Source organism: Enhydra lutris, unplaced genomic scaffold (assembly GCF_002288905.1).
Source record: "Enhydra lutris kenyoni isolate GAN:26980312 unplaced genomic scaffold, ASM228890v2 scaffoldscaffold50, whole genome shotgun sequence".
Lineage (NCBI taxonomy): Eukaryota > Metazoa > Chordata > Mammalia > Carnivora > Mustelidae > Enhydra > Enhydra lutris.
This window is the reverse complement of record NW_019154134.1, coordinates 5819650-5839160: the sequence shown is the minus strand read 5'-3', so window position 1 is coordinate 5839160 and position 19511 is coordinate 5819650. Positions and strand designations below refer to the sequence as shown.

At 40.2% G+C, this 19511-nt stretch overlaps 1 protein-coding gene across 1 annotated transcript; it reads left to right on the top strand.

Moving 5' to 3' along the window:
* Window positions 1-10873: 10873 nt before the first annotated feature.
* Window positions 10874-18435, top strand: LOC111156855 (serine peptidase inhibitor, Kazal type 1). Its single transcript, XM_022517953.1, has 4 exons — window positions 10874-10928; window positions 12250-12281; window positions 13784-13890; window positions 18390-18435. The coding sequence occupies exons 1-4, from the start codon at window positions 10874-10876 to the stop codon at window positions 18433-18435; spliced, it is 240 nt and encodes a 79-aa protein (XP_022373661.1).
* Window positions 18436-19511: the final 1076 nt, after the last annotated feature.

The window sequence follows — 19511 nt, the reverse complement described above, 5'->3', positions numbered from 1 at the left end:
CCTATAAATTAAATACACAGTATGGAAAGATTTTACCAATAAGAGGAAAGAGAAAGGGCAGGAAGTTGATCCTAAGTTTAACATGTGCTGAAATAGGGCAGCAGTGGTAATAATAACCATGTATTAAACCTTTAATGTCATGGTCTGAGCTATGAGCTTGACATATATTATCCTCTTTATGCCTTGTGACAAGCCCATGAAGTAGATATAGGTCCCCAGTCCCTAATTCATCATTCCACACCCTACAGAGTTCTGAGAACCAGAAGTTTTTGTTTTATTTTGTAACTCATTTGACAGCAAAACCTATCAGGAGACGACTTAAAGGCTATTTATTTTCTTTATATCATTTGTTTTGCTGCAAAATTACTAGTGCGTTTGAGCAAACAGTGCTACCCTAGACACCACGGAGCTTTCTGTAATGAACAGTATGGCATCATATGACTTTTCTAAAATTAAGAAAACATCTGAATTCCAAAACACATCAGCAGCAGGGATTTTAGAGAAAATACTAAAAACTGAGGATCATAAATGTGACATTTCACTCAAAGTCACACAGGTAGATTTGAAATTAGGTTTGCTGTTCTCTAAAGACTGGGCTTTCAATTATTATGTAATGTGCTGAAAATGTTATTAACTTAACAGGTGGTACCAGAATTTATCCTGGGGAAAGTTCTGTCTTTGTTGGAAAAAGACCCTGGAAAAAAATGTTCTGGGTATGGTATCGAAGACCTATGTGTCATCTGGCTCTGCTTTAGGTAAGGAAAGAAACTGGCTGTTTTATTCATGAGTGGAGGAGGTAGGAAAGAGTAAGAAGGAAAATGAGGAACCAAATATTTGCAGACTTGTCCCTAGCCTGGAGGGAAACTGACCAAGAAAGACTTTGCATAAGAGTAGCTCTAAAGGCTAACATTGCTGCACATTCTAAGGTGTAGTTTTACAGTATTTTGTTGTCTGGTATGTGATGTTATCTCTTCCACCATTTCTTTGTATATTTACTAAATCTACTATGCCCTCAAATGCTTGGGGGGAATGGATTTTTCCCTTTTTATCAGATGCCTTCTTTTTTGTTTCAAGTTTTTATTTAAATTCTAGTTAGTTAACATATAGTATAATATTTGTTCATGACTAGAATTTAGTGGTTATCAGGTACCTTTAGATTGAACAGTGTGCTTGACTCTCAGGATGAAAACCAAAAGGTCATGACTTCTAGCAGTTTAGTAGAGAAGAGAGATAAAAAAGTGAAAAAATTAGAATTCCCAGTTTAACCTTCTATACTAGAAGCATGCATAAGTGCAGGGTTTGCAGAGAGAAAGGAGCAACTCCATCTGCCTAGCGGGGTCACATTATTCTCCCTATGGACCCACAAGTGCAGCCCAGGCAGGGAAGACCATCTTCACGTGATACTGAAATGTGCTTCTTCAGTAACTGTTTTTTGGAAATTCACTATTTGGATCCCTAATGCTGGAAGAAATTTCCCTCTTGAGCTCCACAGGTGCTTTTGATATTTCTTAGCAGTCTTGTATTCAAAAATACATGTTCTCAAGCTGTTTTCTTCCTTTACTACCCCAACAGTAGAAACTCATCACCTGTTTTTTTATGTGTGGAATACTGGAAAGCTCTAAGGAGGGTCTATGACATTATTTTCTTGCCACTCTGATGAATGATTAAAGGAACTCAGGATTTTGAGTCTTCAGGAAAAATAAAGTATTTAGAATGGGCCTGACAGTTGTCTTCATAAGCCTTTGTTTGAAGTACGTCACTTCCCACCTTAAAATTCCTTTTAACCCCATGTCCCCTTGCAGCAATGACTCTTATTTCTCATTCTCTTCAGAGCAAAACTTCTTGAAATAGATGTTGTTCTTTGTCTCCATCTCCTCACATTCTGTTCACTTTCTAACCCACTTCAAATGAAATCTACATATCCCTTCCGCCAACTTCTAACACGTAATAAATCTATTCATGTATCTGTTGAATGAAATATAAAATTTCAACGTGCTCTGAAAGCAGTGAGGTTGAGGTGCTTCCCCATCTGGCTTACCCTGAAGAAGCAGTAGGCCGAGTGTCAACAAAAGGACGGATGCAAGAGAAGTAACTCAGCAGCATCGTATGAGGCAGGGAAAGTAGTACTTACATTTTGTGTAATGAAGTGGAAGTACAGCTTTGAGTCAGAAGATAATTGAAAAGATTTTAGACATTAGTTTTGTGTGTTGTGTGAGTGGAGGTGGGGAGGTAGGGGAGAGGGTAGCAGACCTTGGACCACTGTGGTCATCAGACTGTCCTGGAGTAGCCTTCCAGGCAGTTCACTCTCAAAAGCAGAAAGACAAAATGGAGACATGCTGAGGCGGGGGAAACCTGAAGCACTACCAAATGAGAAGTAGTTGATGGACTGGATTATTTCACAGAAAGAAAATTTAAACTGGACTATAGTTGTTATTAACAAACATTTGAAGGAGGATCATGGAGATAATCAAGTAGAATTTTTCTGAAGTCAAGCACTAGGATAAATAAATCAAAACTCCAAGAGAGGTTTCAGCACCATATAAGCACTGCTCATCCTGATCTATCACCTGAAAGATTTAAGCATTGATTAGATGCCCAATAATAGGTGAGATTTAAACACAAGAGTTAAAGTTGGAACAGATTGACAGTTCTCCCTCCTAGCCCTGTGAGGAACATAGTTATTCTAGAGAACAACTGCAAATCTTGAAAAGGCATGTTGCCACCTGACATCTATTTTGCCTTAAAGCTGTGTTGATAATAAAATAGTATGTACATTCCCTAAGGTTAACTATGACATGTTTGTGACAATGGTGTTACTGGAATCATGAGGAACCTCTAATCTCAGAACCCCACTGACACCTAAACTCCAAGCGCTCACCTCCACTATTTTCAACATTCTTTGACTACCAAAAAAGCAAGTGCAAGAAAGAGAAGATAGTTCAACTCCAGTTAGATTCACTAGCAGTTATTAAAGACCTACTTCAATGAGACCAAAGTGGTCCGATAGACAGGTTAGGGTGGATTTTCCAAAGCCAAAGAATGGGCCTCTACAAAGTCAAGAAACATCATCCAATAGCAAAGACAAGAATCATACAGGGGAAGGCTGCATATACTGTGCATAGCAGTAAACAAAGTTAGTGAATCTGTGAGGGCCAAATAGTTGTTTCTCATATATATATATATAGGTATATACATATACATACATATACATATATAGGTATATACATATACATACATATATACATATACATATATACGTACGTGTGTGTGTTTATGTGTGTGTGTTGTGTATACACACACATACACACACACACACACACACACACACACACAGAAAACCCCATCAGATAAAAAGTTCAGTATGCAATCTTTTCAAAAAATGGTGCTGGAATAATTGGATATTCACATGTAAAAGAATGAAACTGGCCCCAGTGGATCTTACATCACTCACAAAAATGAACTTAAAATAGGCTAAAGACTTAAATGTAAGACTGAAGCCATGAAACTCCTAGAACAAAACATAGGAACGTCGTTCCTTGACAAGGCTCTTGGTAATAAGTTTTTGGATGTGACACCTAAGGCACAAGCAACAAAACAAAAATAAGTAGATAAATGGGACTACATCAAACTAAAAAGCTTCTGCACAGTGAAAAGACAATTTTTCTTTTTACAAATATTTACAATAATACAAATCTTTACAAACCATCTATTAAAGGGTCAATATTAAAAATGTACAAAGAATTCATGCAACTCAGTAGCAAAAACCCAGATAACCCAGTTAAAAAATGCACAGAGACATTTCTTGGTGAATAGACATTTCTGCAAATGTCCATGAAAATATGCTCAACATCACTTGTCATTAGGGAAATACAAATGAAAACCATAGTGCAATATCACCGCATGCCAGCGTAACAGCCATCCACAAAAAACAAGAGATACTAAATGCTGGCAGGGATGTGGAGAAAAGGGAACCTTTGGGCACTGTTAGTGGGATAGTAAATTGGTGTAGCCGCCATGGAAAATAGCACAAAGGATCTCCAAAAAATTAAAAATAGAGCTTCCATATGATCCAGCAATTCCACTTCTGGGTATTTACCCAAAGACTTATGAAACATTAACTAGAAAAGATATCTGCACCCTCATGTTCATGGCAGCATTATTTACAATAGCCAAGACACAGAAACAACCTAAGTAAGCATCCACTGAAGGATGAATGGATAAAGAACTGTTATATACATGTGGTATACATGTATGTATATACACACACACACCATGGAATAATACTCAGCCACAGAAAATGAGGACAACCTACCATTTGCAACAATATGAATGGACCTTGAAGGCATTACAGCTAAGTGACATCAGTGAGACACAGGACAAATATCTTATGATGTCACTCACATGTGGAGTCAAAATAAACAAACAAATTGAAAAACAAGAAAACAAATACACAGAGAAAGAAATCAGACTTGTGGTTACCTCAGGTAGGGAACACAGGTTGGGGGAATTGGAGAAAGATGGTCAAAAGGTACAAACCTCCAGTTTACAGAGGAAATGTGTTAAATAAATCCTGAGAGTTCTCATCGCAAGGAGAGCATTTTCCCCCTTTAATCTTTTCTTCTTTCTTTTCTTTTTCTTGTATCTATATGATGAAATGGTTACTAACTAACCCTACTGTGGTAACTATTTCACAATACGTGTAAATCAAACCATCATGCTGTGTGTCTTAAACTTATACAGTGACATATGTCAATTATAACTCAATAAAATTGTGGAAAAAACAGGGTGCTTGGGTCACTCAGTCAGCTAAGCGTCTGCCTTCAGCTGGCTCAGGCCATGATCCCAGGGTCTTGGGATTGAGCTCCACTTCAGGCTCCCTCTCCTTCTACCAACCACCCCCCCCACTACCACTCAGGTAGTGATCTCAGGATCCTGGGATGGAGCACCGTGTCAGGCTCTCTGCTCAGCAGGAGGTCTGCTTCTCTCTCTCCTTCTGTACCTCCCCCTGCTCGGGCTCTCTCTCTCAAATGAATGATTAAAATCTTTAAAAACAAACAAACAAGAGCACTAGAGAGATGACAGACCTCAACAGCCCATGGGGTACCTGGAGACTCAGGTGGTTAAGCATCCAACTCCTGATCTTGGCTCAGGTCATGATCTCAGCCTCCTGAGATCATGGAGTCAGGAGCGGGGCTCTGTGCTGGGCTTGCAGCATGCTTAATATTCACTCTCTCCCTCTCCCCTCTCCCCACCCTGTGCCTGTGCTCTCTACCTCTCCAAAAAAAAGTCATGAGGTTCCGTGAATAATGAAAAATAAGACATAAGAGTTAAGATGTAGTTAAGTCAGAGATCTTCATATATCAGGCTAAATATATTAGTTTCTGTCATTTTTCTTACCAGTCAAACCTTGGGCCCAGGATGTGAAAATCAACAGGTGCTCAAGCGACATCCCCATTCCAGCAAGTCTTATCAACAACCATGAGAACAGGTCTCTTAAGTTTTGTCATCACTCTTTATTCAGGTAAATAATTAGTCCTTGAAACTGAGGGGAGTAGGTCACAGTGTGTTTACTGAGTCCCTGAAGACATGCACACACAAATATGTCCCCAGAGAAGAAAAGAAGACAGATGGAGAGCTTTACACAAGGCTAGGCCATGCAGACACACTAAATATGACTACAGTCTAGCAGGGCAGCAGGGTTGTTACAGCCAATGCCTACCCATCTCATCCCTTAGGGCAAACAATATTTATTCTATCAAGACAGTGATCAGAAAAAGCTTTAATATATGATCCATTCATTTCTAATCCATGGAAGGCTCATGTCATTACCTGCTAGTAATGATTATTCCAGGGGAAATGGAGGATAATATTTTTGCACAGTATTTATTTGCTTTCCTACATTTATTTTTCACACCAAATGAATATATCATGACACACATTTTTGTAGTTGAGGATTTAACCAGAGTCACATCAAAGGTGAAAGGGCAGGCTTGTAATTGCCGCCAGATGTCTCTCTTCATGTCCTCTTCAACTTGCGGCCTTCAAAGAGCCACTTCCTATTACAGTTTTAGGACTAGTCTCTAACTAGAATTTTATCCTACTTTCATAGCAATTAAGAAAGCAAGATTGTATGAGGGCACAGGATATTACTATACTTAAGGGTTTTCAAAATGCAAGTCAGAATTGGTGAATTATGAGACAGAAGAGAATAAAAGGCACCAAGAGTCATCCCATATAGTAAGGCTAAGTTTTGTTTCTTAACAATTTTATTTGTCTACACATATGTAGGCTATAAAACAAAATTTATTTTTTGCCTCGGATATACAGTCAAAAATGTTTAAAAATCAAGGCAAAGAGCCTGGGGTTTGGCATGAGACAGGTCTAAATCTGAATGTTATCACTGCTGGTATCATTACCTAAAGAGTTCCTGCAACGAGATGCCAGCCAATTCCCTTCTCCTCGGACTGCTTACGAAGCCAAAGGAAAAAACCTCCTCTCAAATATTAACTCCCCTTACAGAGGCTATTAGAAACTTCTTACTGTCAACCAAACTGCTATTTAAATTATAAAAAGAAAATTATGAAAAGAAAAAAAGTTTTACTCATTCAACCTGTATCCATCAATGCTTAGCCTAAACTCCATAAAAACAGAAATTAAAATCTATTTCCCTGGCAGTCAGGCCAGGGCTTTTAAATATGAGGAACTCAGTGGGTATCTGAATTATAATGACGGCTAAATGAGTAAGACTGAGTGACCCAATAAGGGACTCTTCTGTGGCAGGCAAGAGACACAGAAATGAACAAGGCATAGATCTAGGTCTTCAAGAAAAGAAGCATATGCATATATATTACTTTATTCATGTTTTCTGCAAATATTTATTCAGAACTTTCTATTTACCAGGCACTTGGTGAGGTATTGCAATTACAAAGCAACCATATTTTCTCCCTAAAGGGAAAGGGATATTACATAATAATCATATAAACAGCCATAGAATAAAATTTAAGTGTGATGCAGTGTATCAGGGAATAATATAACAAGCCCTAGCATGCATGCAGAACAGAGTGAGGAACTACTTGGAAAGCAGCTCCATGAGAAAATTTTATTTAGCCTGAGTCTTGGAGGTTAAAACCTAAAACCTATCTTTTTTTTTTTTTCCTGTGGAGAGCAGCTCGGAGGAAGAAATAACTGTAGATACCGTCTCGAAGGAAATTTCAGAAAGCCAAAGGGGACTTTAAAAGTTCAAGAATTTCCCAGGTCCAAATTTATCCTCAAGGAGGGACACAGACAATGATGCCATCATCTTTGATATGCCAACATAAAATGATGAGAAGCCTCCAGCATTGTGGTTACTTCGGATACAGATTCAAGAAGAGAACTTGGTAACAAATTAAGCTTGGGAGGTAGTACAAGGTAAGGGAAAAAGGGGGCAGTGAGGGGAACACTTAGGTTTTGGCTTAACCAACCTGTTGGAAGGCAGAGAAGCAAAGGGGAGACTGAAGAGAAAAGCGTTTGTGGTAAGTGATCAAAGTAGTAGTTGGGACATATCACATCTGGTGTGCCCATAGGACGTCCAAAGAGTTGAGAAGGCTCTTAATATCTGGTCTAAAGATCCAAGGGCAGATCTAGGAAATATATACATATCTGGGGATTTTATAAAGATAGAATTTAAATGATGTGAATGAAAGAGTTCACCTAAGGAAAATGAAATTGAGACATGAATAGGGCACAGAGACTTGAAAAACTCCAAGTCTTCACTCATTAGAGGAAGAGGAGTCAATGAGGAGGACAGAGATGATGAGAATGGAGAAGGTATGAGGAAATGCAGAGGACTGTGCAGTCATGAAATCCAAGAAAAGAAATTATATTGAGGGATGCCAGGATGGCACAGTAGGTTAAGCATCTGACTCTTGATTTTGGCTCAGGTCATGATCTCGGGGCCTGGGATCCAACCCCACCTTGGGCTCCACACTCAGTGGGGAGTCTGCTTGTCCCTCTCCCTCTGCCCCCCCACCTCCTTCCCTCTCTCTCCCTCTCTCAAATAAATAAACCTAAAAGAAAAGAAATGATATTGAGTGTGATCAAGTGTGAAGAATTAGAAGCCGTGAGTTCTGAAAAATTGTCCATGGAATTAACTGATTTGAATTAGGGACCAAAACAAGCAAGTTCAGCAGCAGTAGAGAGGCAGGAGGAAGCTAGGATGGTGAAGGTTGAAGCATAAATGGAAGATGGGGGAACCCATCATACACAGTTTCAACAATGTGTTATGTGTTGCATCAACCACATTCAAAACACCAGGGCAGCCCAGAAGGAGCAGAAGTTTTCCAATAAGAAACAACATTTGAAGTGAACCTTAAAGACAAAGGAAGAATTCATTCATGCATAATGGTAAAGAAAAACATTCCAGTTAGATGGAACAGCATTATAAATCCTGAAAAAATAACAACAATGAAATTCTAGCGATGGGTAATATTTCTAAGTGTTTACCATGTGCTGAAACTGTTGTAAACACTTTACATGTATTAAGTTCACGTGAACTACAGAGTCAACCTCTTTCTTCCACTTCCACTATCAGCTCTTGGATGGATGAGTATAAGAGCCCAGCAGTTGGTTTTCCTGAGGCTGCCCTTATCTTTAAGTTTATTCTCTTAAGAAGGTAAAATAACCTTTTACAATGTATGCCATATCATGTTATTCCTGTGCCACAGCTCTCTAACAGCTTTCCCTTTGCTTCCAAATTAAAGTCCTTACTACAGCCTATACAGCCTTTACCACTCAGACCTCACTGTTTCCTTCACCTCCCTGCCATCCTTGATGGATGTCCTTCCATCACTGTGCTCCAGCCAGATTATCCATTGCCCTAGATGTTTGTCAAACAGATCAAGCAAGTTTTTGCCTAAGAGCCTTTGCCCTCGCTGTTCTCTCTGCCTGGAGTGCCTGTTCTTGGATATCTGCATGGTTCAGTTCTTCACTTCCTTCATGTCTCTGTTCAAACGTGACTTAATCAGCAAGGCCTTCTCTGCCAATCTATAACAACTCTCTCCTGATCCTCCAGCACCCTTATCCTTTTTCTCCATAATATTTATCATAATCCGATATGCTTTATAATTATCAGATGACTTTCTTATTGCCTGTCTCCCCCAAATAAAATGCAATGGAGGGGCGCCTGGGTGGGTCAGTGGGTTAAAGCCTCTGGCTTCAGCTCGGGTCATGCATGATTCTAGGGTCCTGGGATCAAGGCCCACATCGGGCTCTCTGCTCAGCAGGAGCCTGCTTCCCCACCCCCGCCTGCCTCTCTGCCTACTCGTGATCTCTATCTGTCAAATAAATAAATAAAACCTTTTAAAAATTTTTTAAAAATTAAAAAAGAAAATAAAATAAAATGGAAGCTCCACGAGGGCAGGGACTGTCATTTTTACTCACTGATGTATCTCCAGACATGAGCACAGTTCAAGACTAGGCAAGATCTGAGATTTACCGTACCTGGAAGCTAACAAGTTAGCCTACCACAGTTAGAGGGATGCTGGCAGAAGCCACAGGCTGCTGAGACAGAGACAAGGGACTTAATTATTCAATTACAAGAGCCAAAATGCCAATGTCATCTGGTTTCCCAAGCCCCAATTTCTACAGGATGACAAGAGGAAAACCAAGTGGTACCTACAGAGAAAGTGTACTGTGCTCCACAAGAAGGATGCCATGCTTTTTAAAAATCCCTAATCTTTTTTAAAGGGCACCATGCCCACCTAATCTTTGCACTGGTGAGAGATATTATCTTTATCTCTTTGCTCCAGAGAGAAACACTATTCCACCTTCCAAGTCCATTTGTTGTACAAACTCTTGAAAAGAGCAACTGAGTCATAGGCAGTCAGTGCCTCTCCTCACAAGATAGGCAGAAACACAAGAGAGAAGGGAGAACCATCTCCCAAATATTGTTCTACACAGGTAGAACAGTATTTGTGCTTGAATGAAAGATAAACACTTTGAGTTAAATGCTATTATTTTTTCAGATCTCAGATGAATAAAGTGAGGCACAGCACGAATGAACCACCTGTCCAAGAACACAGATCTAGTAAGTGTCTGGTCAGCCAATCTAGTCCCAGAACACACATACACACCTTAGGGACCTAAGCCCTCTCCAACTCTACCCTGTCTCTCGGTCAGCAACACTGGGCTTTGTGAATGAGTGACAGAACATAAGAAAAGAGAAAGAATAAAAGAGGGAAAAGCTAGGGATGCCTGGGTGGCTCAGTCGGTTAAGCGTCTGCCTTTGGCTCAGGTCATGATCCCAAGGTCCTAGGATCAAGTCCCACATCAGGCTCCTTGCTCAGCAGGGAGCATGCTTCTCCCTCTGCCTGCTCTTCTCCCTGCTTGTGCGTTCTCTCTTGATCTCTCTCTTTCTCTGACAAGTAAATAAATAAAATCTTTAAAAAAGAAAACAGGGAAAAGCTGAATGAAAAGAAGAAACAATAGAGAGCAATTTTTGGATATCCACACCTGTTTATATATCCAGAGCTACAGAGCACAGGCGACCCTTGAGTTCACCTTACTGATGAGACCACTGGGGCTCCCCACAGTCATAGAGGAAGTTAAGGGGAGAACCAACTAACCAACCACCAGAACTTTTCTGACAGAATCTTGGCCTGGCACATTGCAGGCCTGTGCTGTTTCTTTTACCTTTTTTATGAAAGTGACATTCCTGGAACTTGGGGCCAGGCTATGCTACAGAGTCAATCAATAACCAAAGACCTGTGACAGGGCAGGAGGTGGTGTCTGGGAGGCCAGCCTAACTATATAACCCTTCCCGTCCCAGGGTTCTGAAGAGAAGTGGTAAGTTCAATGCAGTTTTCAACTGAGCTCTGAATACCGAACTTTCACCATGAAGGTAACAAGCATCTTTCTTCTTAGTGCTTTGGCCCTGTTGAGTTTATCTGGTAGGTGCCTTTGCATATTTTCTGATTTGAGTAAAACCCTTCTGATGTGTTGGATTACTGATCTCATTACATTCTAGACTTAGAGTCTAGTCTTGGACAGATCTTTTGGTCCCAATGAAATGAAATAATGTCGGGAACCTATTCTAGGGGGCTTCTTCAAGCCCAGAGGTGCCTTGTTGCTTCTCATAAAACTGACTTAGCAAGAGCTACCACTTTATCTAGATCACCTCAGAAATTGTTGGTATCAGAATCAAATCTCACCAACGTTTCTTCCTTTGGATGCTATCAAGTTAGTTCCTCTTCCCTTCAATGAGCTCATCCAAAATCACCACCCCTATATAGTGTCAGTAGACTTGTAATTTTCTAGAGAATGCAATATGGCAATTTTAAGCATCTATCTGTAAATTCAAGAAATGTGAATTGGACTAATAATCAGTGTAATCTAACAGAGGGAAAGAGCTCTTTGGGGACTGATGGTGAGATGTCAAAGGAGCTCTATTTTTAACATTACTTACTAAGGACGACTTACATGTAATTGCAAGTAAGTTTTGTGTCAGGAGACCTGATTGGTGCTGGTGGTAACTGTTTCATAAATTTTCATATAAACTGTCCACATCTTCATCTATACACTGAGTTAAAGATGCTGACACTTCTTACATCACTAATTATAAGATCAAAGGTTTAGTAACCGGTGCGAGAAGGCAGTGAACATTCAGAAGATATTTGCTCTGTGCCTGACACATCTCAAGCAGTAAGTAACTCAATTCTATTTTCAAAGAAATGGTTGAACTTTCATGAAATGTCCAATTGAGATACTTTGGTCCTAATCAAACTTCTGCTTCATTTTCCTGAGGCTTCAGCAGGCAGGGAGTTATTAGACACCAGTGAGATGTCCTTGAGAGAAGGCAGAAACAAGAAGGGATGGGGTAGGGCACCTGGGTGGTTCAGTCGGTTGAGTATCTGACCCTTGAATTTGGCTCAGGTCCTGGTCTTGCCCTGTGTCAGGCTCCGTGTTCAGCAGGATGTCTACTCAAGGATTCTCTCCCTCTCCTTATGTCCATTCCCCTGCTCATGCTCTCTCTCTCTCAAATAAATAAATCTTTAAAAAAAGAAGAAGAAGAAGAAGAAGAAGAAGAAGAAGAAGAAGAAGAAGAAGAAGAAGAAGAAGAAGTGGAAGAATAAGAACATGGGGGGTGAGGGGAGCAGAAGAAGCCAGCAGAGAAGTCATAGTCTTCAATGGAAGTGGATGATTGTAAATAAGAGCAGATCTGGCTTCTCCCACTTAGTACCTGACCCCCTGTGTCTCATTCATGTTTTCTAGGTAACACCAGAGCTGGCTTGGAGGGAAGAGAGGTAAGGAATATTCTGTACTTTTTTTATCTGTCAGGCTAGAGCTGTTTGCTCCACTCAACGCACAGTCAAGCTGTGACATTTTAGTTTCACCTGAAGTCAGGATGGATGTGGGGTACTAGTGACGCTTAACCTGCAAAGTATGGAGTTTAACAGCAGTGCCCACACAGGGCTTATGCTGAAGGACAAATGCACCAATACCCAGACAATTTCTACATCGTCATATAATGTTTGCTGTGGAGGCATTTTGAACGTTCTGAGGCTATCCGGTAGGGCAAGGATTTGGGGTGGCACTCTTCTTAACCTCCCTCCAAGGAGCCCTTCCTCTTTTCAGCCAGTTTGACCATGTTGGCATAAAGCTTTCCCAACCCCCAAGGTCGAGCTCTAATTTTTAATGAGCAAAAGAAAATAATAAACTATGTTCTTCCTCTAGAAAAACATTCTATACCTAATTTTTCTTTTTTGTTGTTCTGTGTTTATAAATTTATTAACTGCAGTAAATTTGAAGATCAGAGGAGGAAATGTCCCTTTTCATTTATATCTAGTGAGGAGATAGATAGCAAACCAAAAGGATGAGTGAATAAATTATTACACTAATGATAAGGGTTTTAAGAAATTCTTGTACCGTCTGGAACCAAGCCTGGTTAGATCACAGAATGTGCCCCTAAGTGAGATATATTCTGAGCCATGAAGGGTAAGTGAATGTCAGCAAAATATAACCAACAGATAGGAGTAGCAGGCTGAAGTGGGTACAAGCCAAAGCTCAGGACCTAGACAAAGTGGGTCTGAATCCTGGATCTGGAATTACCAGCTGTGTAGCCTTGGGTGACTTAATCTCTTTGTGCTTCACTGTCTTCACTGGAAGAAGAGTATAATAAAAAATTCATAAGATAGTTCTAAGATTTAAATAGAGTAATACATAAAAGCACTTAGGAAAGTGCCTGGCCTGTAACAGCCATTCCATAACTGCAAGTTCTTACGGATGTCCAGGAAACAGCCTGTGCAAGGGCTCCCAGGGCAGAGAGCACATGGTGTTGTCACATGACTAAGAGAAGGGCAGTGTGACTGGACCACAATGTGCAAGGAAGACATGCCCACAGTGTGGCTGACCCGAGAGGAACCATCATTGACCTGCCATCATTGCAAACTTGAACATGATGTCACTCACCTTATTTAAACCTCACGATGCCACCATGAGACAGGTGTGGAAGTGATAATATCCTCCCCATTGTGCTGATGAAGTGACCGAGGCTTGGAGACACAAGGAGATTTGCCAGCGTCTCACAGTCTGTAAACGGCAGAGGCATTACATGCAATCAGCATTCTGATTCCAAACCTTGGCTTCTTCCTCTCAGACACTCAGTATCACTACCCCCAGGCCCACAACCATACTTCCATCTTTAAGCTGACCAACTCCAAGGAAGTGAAAACCATTTTAGAGATTTCACTATAAACTCAAAGAAAGCTAAATGATGGAAGATAATTCTGTTTAATTCCATTTTTAGGCTAAATGTAACACTGAAACAAATGCATGTACCAAGATCTATGATCCTGTCTGTGGGACTGATGGAGAAACGTATTCTAATGAATGTGTGTTATGTGTTCAAAATAAGTGAGTACAAACTCAAATGTCTTTTAAAACATAGTTTTAAGCTAGTTGTCTTCAAATTTTCATGTATCTTATCCCTCTAAGTTCCAATCAATTTACCAATAACATTAATCTTACCATGAGAGAAACAAAACATCTCATCTTTCCAAAAATAATTCTCAATCTCTTCTTCTCATTACATATCTGGTATGATTATCTACAGAGATGTTTATGTGTGTGTGTTACAACAGAAAGCAACACTTACTGTGTCAGGCATGGGGCAAGGCATTGAATATTCACAAATCTCTGAGGCAGAGAATACTAAGCCTGTTATAAACATGAAGAAATTGAGACTGAGCTTAAGTAACTTGCAGTAAGTGACAGACATGGGTCCAAATCCTTGCTGTTTCAACTGTGCTTTAAAGTCAGGTACCAGATCAAGTATTTGTGAGATACAGAAGGAAGCCCAACATGTTTCAAGTCTCGATTTGGTTACACTCAATGCTAATTACAATGTAGTCAGTGGAAATAAGAGCAAAGTGCTCAGAGAGCACAATATTAAAAAAACTAATTATTCCTGCTAGGATTTTGAAAAGTGAATAAATTATTACACTAATGATAAGGGTTTTAAGAAATTCTTAAGTTTGGAGGCTTTGTTTAGGATGTAAGGGAGAGAGAGGCACTCCAATAAAAATATGAACAAGAGGGCGAAAGGTATTAATAACATAGTGTTAGATAAATGTGTTAAGGAAAAGATAGTGGAATAGAGTAAAGTGTTTGAATGGTTCTCTGAATTAATACTTTCAAAAATCACTTGTATAACAAAATTCCATGCTTTAATAGCAAATCAGTAGATAGTCTAGATTTTTAAAAAGCTAAGACACCCAAAATACCTTTAAAAAATCACAGTGCTGGGCACCTGAGTGGCCCAGTGGGTTAAGCCTCTGCCTTCGGCTCAGATCATGATCTTAGGGTCCTGGGATCGAGCCCCGCATTGGGCTCTCTGCTCAGAGGGGAACCTGCTTCCCCCTCTCTCTCTCTGCCTACCTCTCTGCCTACTTGTGATCTCTGTGTCAAATAAATAAAATCTTTAAAAAAAAAAATCACAGGGCCGTCTGGCTGGCTCAGTTGCTAGACCATGTGACTTTTTCTTTTTTTTTAAGATTTTATTTATTTATTTGACAGAGAGAGAGAGATCACAAGTAGGCAGAGAGGCAGGCAGAGATGGGGGGGGAGCAGGCTCCCCACTGAGCAGAGAGCCCAATGCAGGGCTCTATCCCAGGACCCTGAGATCATGACCTGAGCCAAAGGCAGAGGCTTAACCCACTGGGCCACCCAGGTGCCCCTAGACCATGTGACTCTTGACTGATCTTGCAGTTGTGAGTCTGAGCCCCACGTGGGATGTAGGAACTACTTAAAAATAAAATCTTGAAAAAACCATTCTTGGTGATGGTAATGACTGTGTTTACCAAAGCCTTCAAAAATGCAAATATGAATTATATGGATCAGGTGACCAAAAACATACTTTTGTAACATTTTCATTTATGGAGATGAGAACCAGCCTCAATGAATCTCATTTTCTGAAGTGACCATAGGTAGATGCTGGGAATCAAATTCATGCCCTCAGAGAAGCAGATTTGCCACAAATTTTCTATTTTCCTCTGCTCCTGAAAACCTAACTTGTGCCCAGCATCATGCTGGTTTCCTCTGCTTTCCTTGTGCTTTTGAGTAAAAGAAAATAGGTCATAAGTTCAAATAAGGCAGCTTCTGGTAACTTGGGACAAGTGCCATCAAATGAGGTGTGAGGAAAGTACTACCAGAGTGAAGGAGAGACACAGATTCCTTAGTACTGAAAGGGTCAAGAAAGGATTCATGAAAAGGATGTCACTTAAAGAGGGCTCAGAATTTTGGTAGCACCGCAAAGACATCCCAGGTTAAAGAAAGGTGTAGAATGATCAAAACAAATAAAAGAGATTCCACAAGTAGCCTAGAAAACTCTATTATTCTAAGAACTGATTTAGCATTAAAGACTTTGATTTAGACTCAAATGACTGCACGCATTTCCATTATTCCATAGTATAAATTCCCGATAACATGACCCCTCTTCGGGGTCTGCTTTAAATTACGTCAGAAAATCCTGAGTGCTAGCAAGGATTTTTGAAATAAGGCCCCAGGGAGAGAGATTTAATATCCTCAAGTATTAAGACCCAAATATTAGGTGTTCTACTTTCTGGTGAATTTATTGCCACAATAAAGATTTGTAAAAGGAACTAGAAAACACTTGTTAATTTTCTCATGACCTAGGCTGATGACATAAAGGTCAAACATTGTATTTCCATCCAAGGGGAGGAGAAGCAGTATAACAGCCTTGAGGTTTAGAAAATTTCCAAGTTCCAAGACCAAAAGGCCCAATGCTTAAAATGAAATTAGGAAAATATGAGCATACAGCTGAGCCACCCCACTCACTTAGCCTTTAAAACCCACCTGTCCTGCTTACTCATTCTATTTTTTCAAAAATATTTAAATATGGGAAGAACATTTGAATGCCAGAAAACGTAGCTTTTCTTCCTGTATTTCTCAGATAAGAAAACAAGTCTAGGCACGCTTGGGTGGCTCAGTGAGTTGAATGTCCAACTCAGTTTTGGCTCAGGTCAGGAACTCATGGGTCTTGGGACAGAACCCAAGTTGGGCTCCACACTCAGCAGGGGCATCTGCTTGAAGATCCTTCCCAACTGTCCCTTCTTCCACTCTCTCTCAAATAAATTAATTGATTTAAAAAAGAAAAAGAAAACAGGTCTAGAGAGAAAGTATGGCTTTTTCTAGTGTAAAATACTTATGATGCACCATACCACCTTTCTCTCTACTGCCCATTAGAAGCCTCCCAAAATCGATTGTCAAGTTAACTAGAGTCAGGTTCTGACCCTAGTTCTTGGGGTTTTTTTGAGATAGGTGGACAAAGGCTTACATCTCCTTGAGCATTATGTGCTTGTCAGATATAGTCAGTAAGGACTTTTTTCTCTTTGTGTCTTCTCCGGGAATCTGTACTGGCAAATTCCATTCTATAGGCCAGCACTCTCTAGTAGAACTTTCTGCAAAGATGGAAACGTTCTATAACTCTGTTGTCTAGTACGGAAGCCACTAGCCTTGCCACCAGTGCTTAAAATGTGTCTAGTACAATTAAGAAACTGAATTTTTAATATTATGTAACTTTCACTGATGTGAATTTAAACAGCTAAATAGGGATGGACAACAGAGCTATAGAAGGTAAGTCAACCTGTGTACTATGTTTAGATGTTTGTGCTATGTATGGTAAACAACTCAGACATAAGGATTATGTATGGATAATACCTATGGAATAACAAAACATTAAAAACTCTTAAAATGAAGAATCATCGGGGTGCCTGGGTGGCTCAGTCGTTAAGCAGCTGCCTTTGGCTCAGGTCATGATCCCAGGGTCCTAGGATTGAGTCCTGCATCGGGCTCCTTGCCCAGCGGGAAGGCTGCTTCTCCCTCTCCCACCCCCCCTGCTTGTGTTCTTTCTCTTGCTGTGTCTCTCTCTGTCAAATATATAAATAAAAAAAGAAAATCATCAAGGTCCAGATAAATACATGCATAGATATATGGAAGTCAGATGTCCTCAAGAAACAGAGAAATCGAAGAATTTCTATAAACCAGTATATTCAAGGAAGGGATGGTTTAAAAAATTAAAAAAGAGAGAGAATGAGCTCTGAAAACAACCTCATGAGGCACAATTACAGGATTTAGGAATATTTAGCTAACACAAAAGAAAACTGGTTTGGGAAAGGTGGTGTCCTGGGGAGCAGAGAAGTTTTTATCTGGAAGGGAGGATGCTCAGACCTGGCAGTTATCGGTTAGGATATAGACATGATTTCCTTCTGTGAGATCTCACAGGTATTAACCCCCAGAGTTTTAAAGCAAAAGATCAGTTGATTAGAACATCCTGTAGTAGCCAAGGCACCACCTAAGATAGAAACCTTGTGGATAGAACAAAGATATTAGGAGAAAAAGAAGTAATGATGAATTAGAGTTTGACTTCAGAGGTTTACTGTAATGCCACAGTAGATCTGTAAACCTGTAAAGACAGACATTTTTCTTTTCTTTTGTATCCTTATTACATGTAAGAAATAGTGTCTGTGAATATTTGATGAATTAATGAATAAGTGAAAGCATAAATGAATGAAAGGCAGAGAAATGGGATAAAAATCTGAAACCTTTCTATTTTATTTTAAAATTTTATTTATTTATTTGAGAGAGAGACAGTGAAAGAGAGCATGAGCAAGGAGAAGGTCAGAGGGAGAAGCAGACTCCACATGGAGCTGGGAGCCTGATGCAGGACTCGATCCCGGGACTCCGGGATCATGACCTGAGCCGAAGGCAGTCGTCCAACCAACTGAGCCACCCAGGCGTCCCTGAAACCTTTCTATTTTAAATAAAGCTGATGTTTTTTCATTGTTTTCCTCCCGTAGTCATTTTTTTCATCTGCTGTTTAACCTCTTTTACAGGAAGCGTCAGACCCCTGTCTTCATTCAAAAATCTGGACCTTGCTGAAAACCAAGGTTCTAAAATCCCCTGTGGTCACCACAATGCCTAGCAGGCCTGACTGTTGAATAAAATGCATCTAAATACTTCCTGTTGTTCCTGAATGCTTTACCCTCAAAGGTATATTTGATTACACTGGGGTCAGGTGACTGAGACAAACTCAGACCAGATTTTACAAAATACAGTCATTCTGAAATCTTGGACAAGGTTTCCGCCATGATGCTTTTTCCTTCCCCATTCCCTTCCTCACATACTGACAACTATCTCAGGAAATGTGATTACAGTTACTGACTGACAGGACCCAGCTGGTCATGAGGACAATAATCCCACAGAGAATTAAACTAGCATCAGAAGGAATACTTGGAAAACTCTCAGTCCAGAAACACGTTATCTGCTAGCTTTCGCTGACTGAAATAAGTTCTTTAGGGTTTCCTTGGGATTTAATGGAGCATCTGTTGTACGAGGACTGTGTAGCTGACTTGGCTTGGTATGAGAGCCACAATAACCCTGTAAGGTTATCCTTATCTTGTGAGTCAACTTAGAAAAGTTCAGTAACCTCACTAACAGCACGGGCAAACAAGTTAGCAGAGTGAGGTTTTTAATCCAGGGTGGACCCAAAAATCTAATGCTTCGTCTAAACCACAATTACCTCAGGTGGATTATTCTTTGCCTATTTCTTCTGTAGGAACGTCAGGTAACTTCCTCATATTAAAAGACCTATGTGCTCAGGGACAGCAAATAAGGTAGAAATAAGAAGTACCTCAATAGAAAAAGTGTCTGTAATCACTAAAAAAGAGAGGGAAAAGCAGCCTGAATTCTTGAGCCCTTACAGAGAACTAGGTGAGAATGGAGACGTGAGCGGGGTCCTAAAAAAACCTGAGCTGTATCAGGTGCATCAAAACCCGTCCCAACACAGTTGCCTGACACCTGAGGTTAGGATAATTTCTCGTCGTGTTCAGAGTACGCGCGTCTGGAAGCTTAACTCTGACCACTAGAGGATGCTGTGGTCTCCCGAGCGACTCAGCCAAACCGGAGCCTAACAGCTCGCCAGATACCACGTTAACGGAAGCTCTGGACGCAAGATG

What these genes read in the sequence shown, in the direction of transcription:
- LOC111156855 (XM_022517953.1), top strand. Translation starts at nt 10,874, where the DNA reads ATGAAGGTAACAAGCATCTTTCTTCTTAGTGCTTTGGCCCTGTTGAGT. An exon ending in GGCCCTGTTGAGTTTATCTG is followed by an intron (nt 10,929 to 12,249) that starts GTAGGTGCCTTT and finishes CATGTTTTCTAG; the next exon opens with GTAACACCAGAGCTGGCTTG. An exon ending in GTGTTATGTGTTCAAAATAA is followed by an intron (nt 13,891 to 18,389) that starts GTGAGTACAAAC and finishes CCTCTTTTACAG; the next exon opens with GAAGCGTCAGACCCCTGTCT.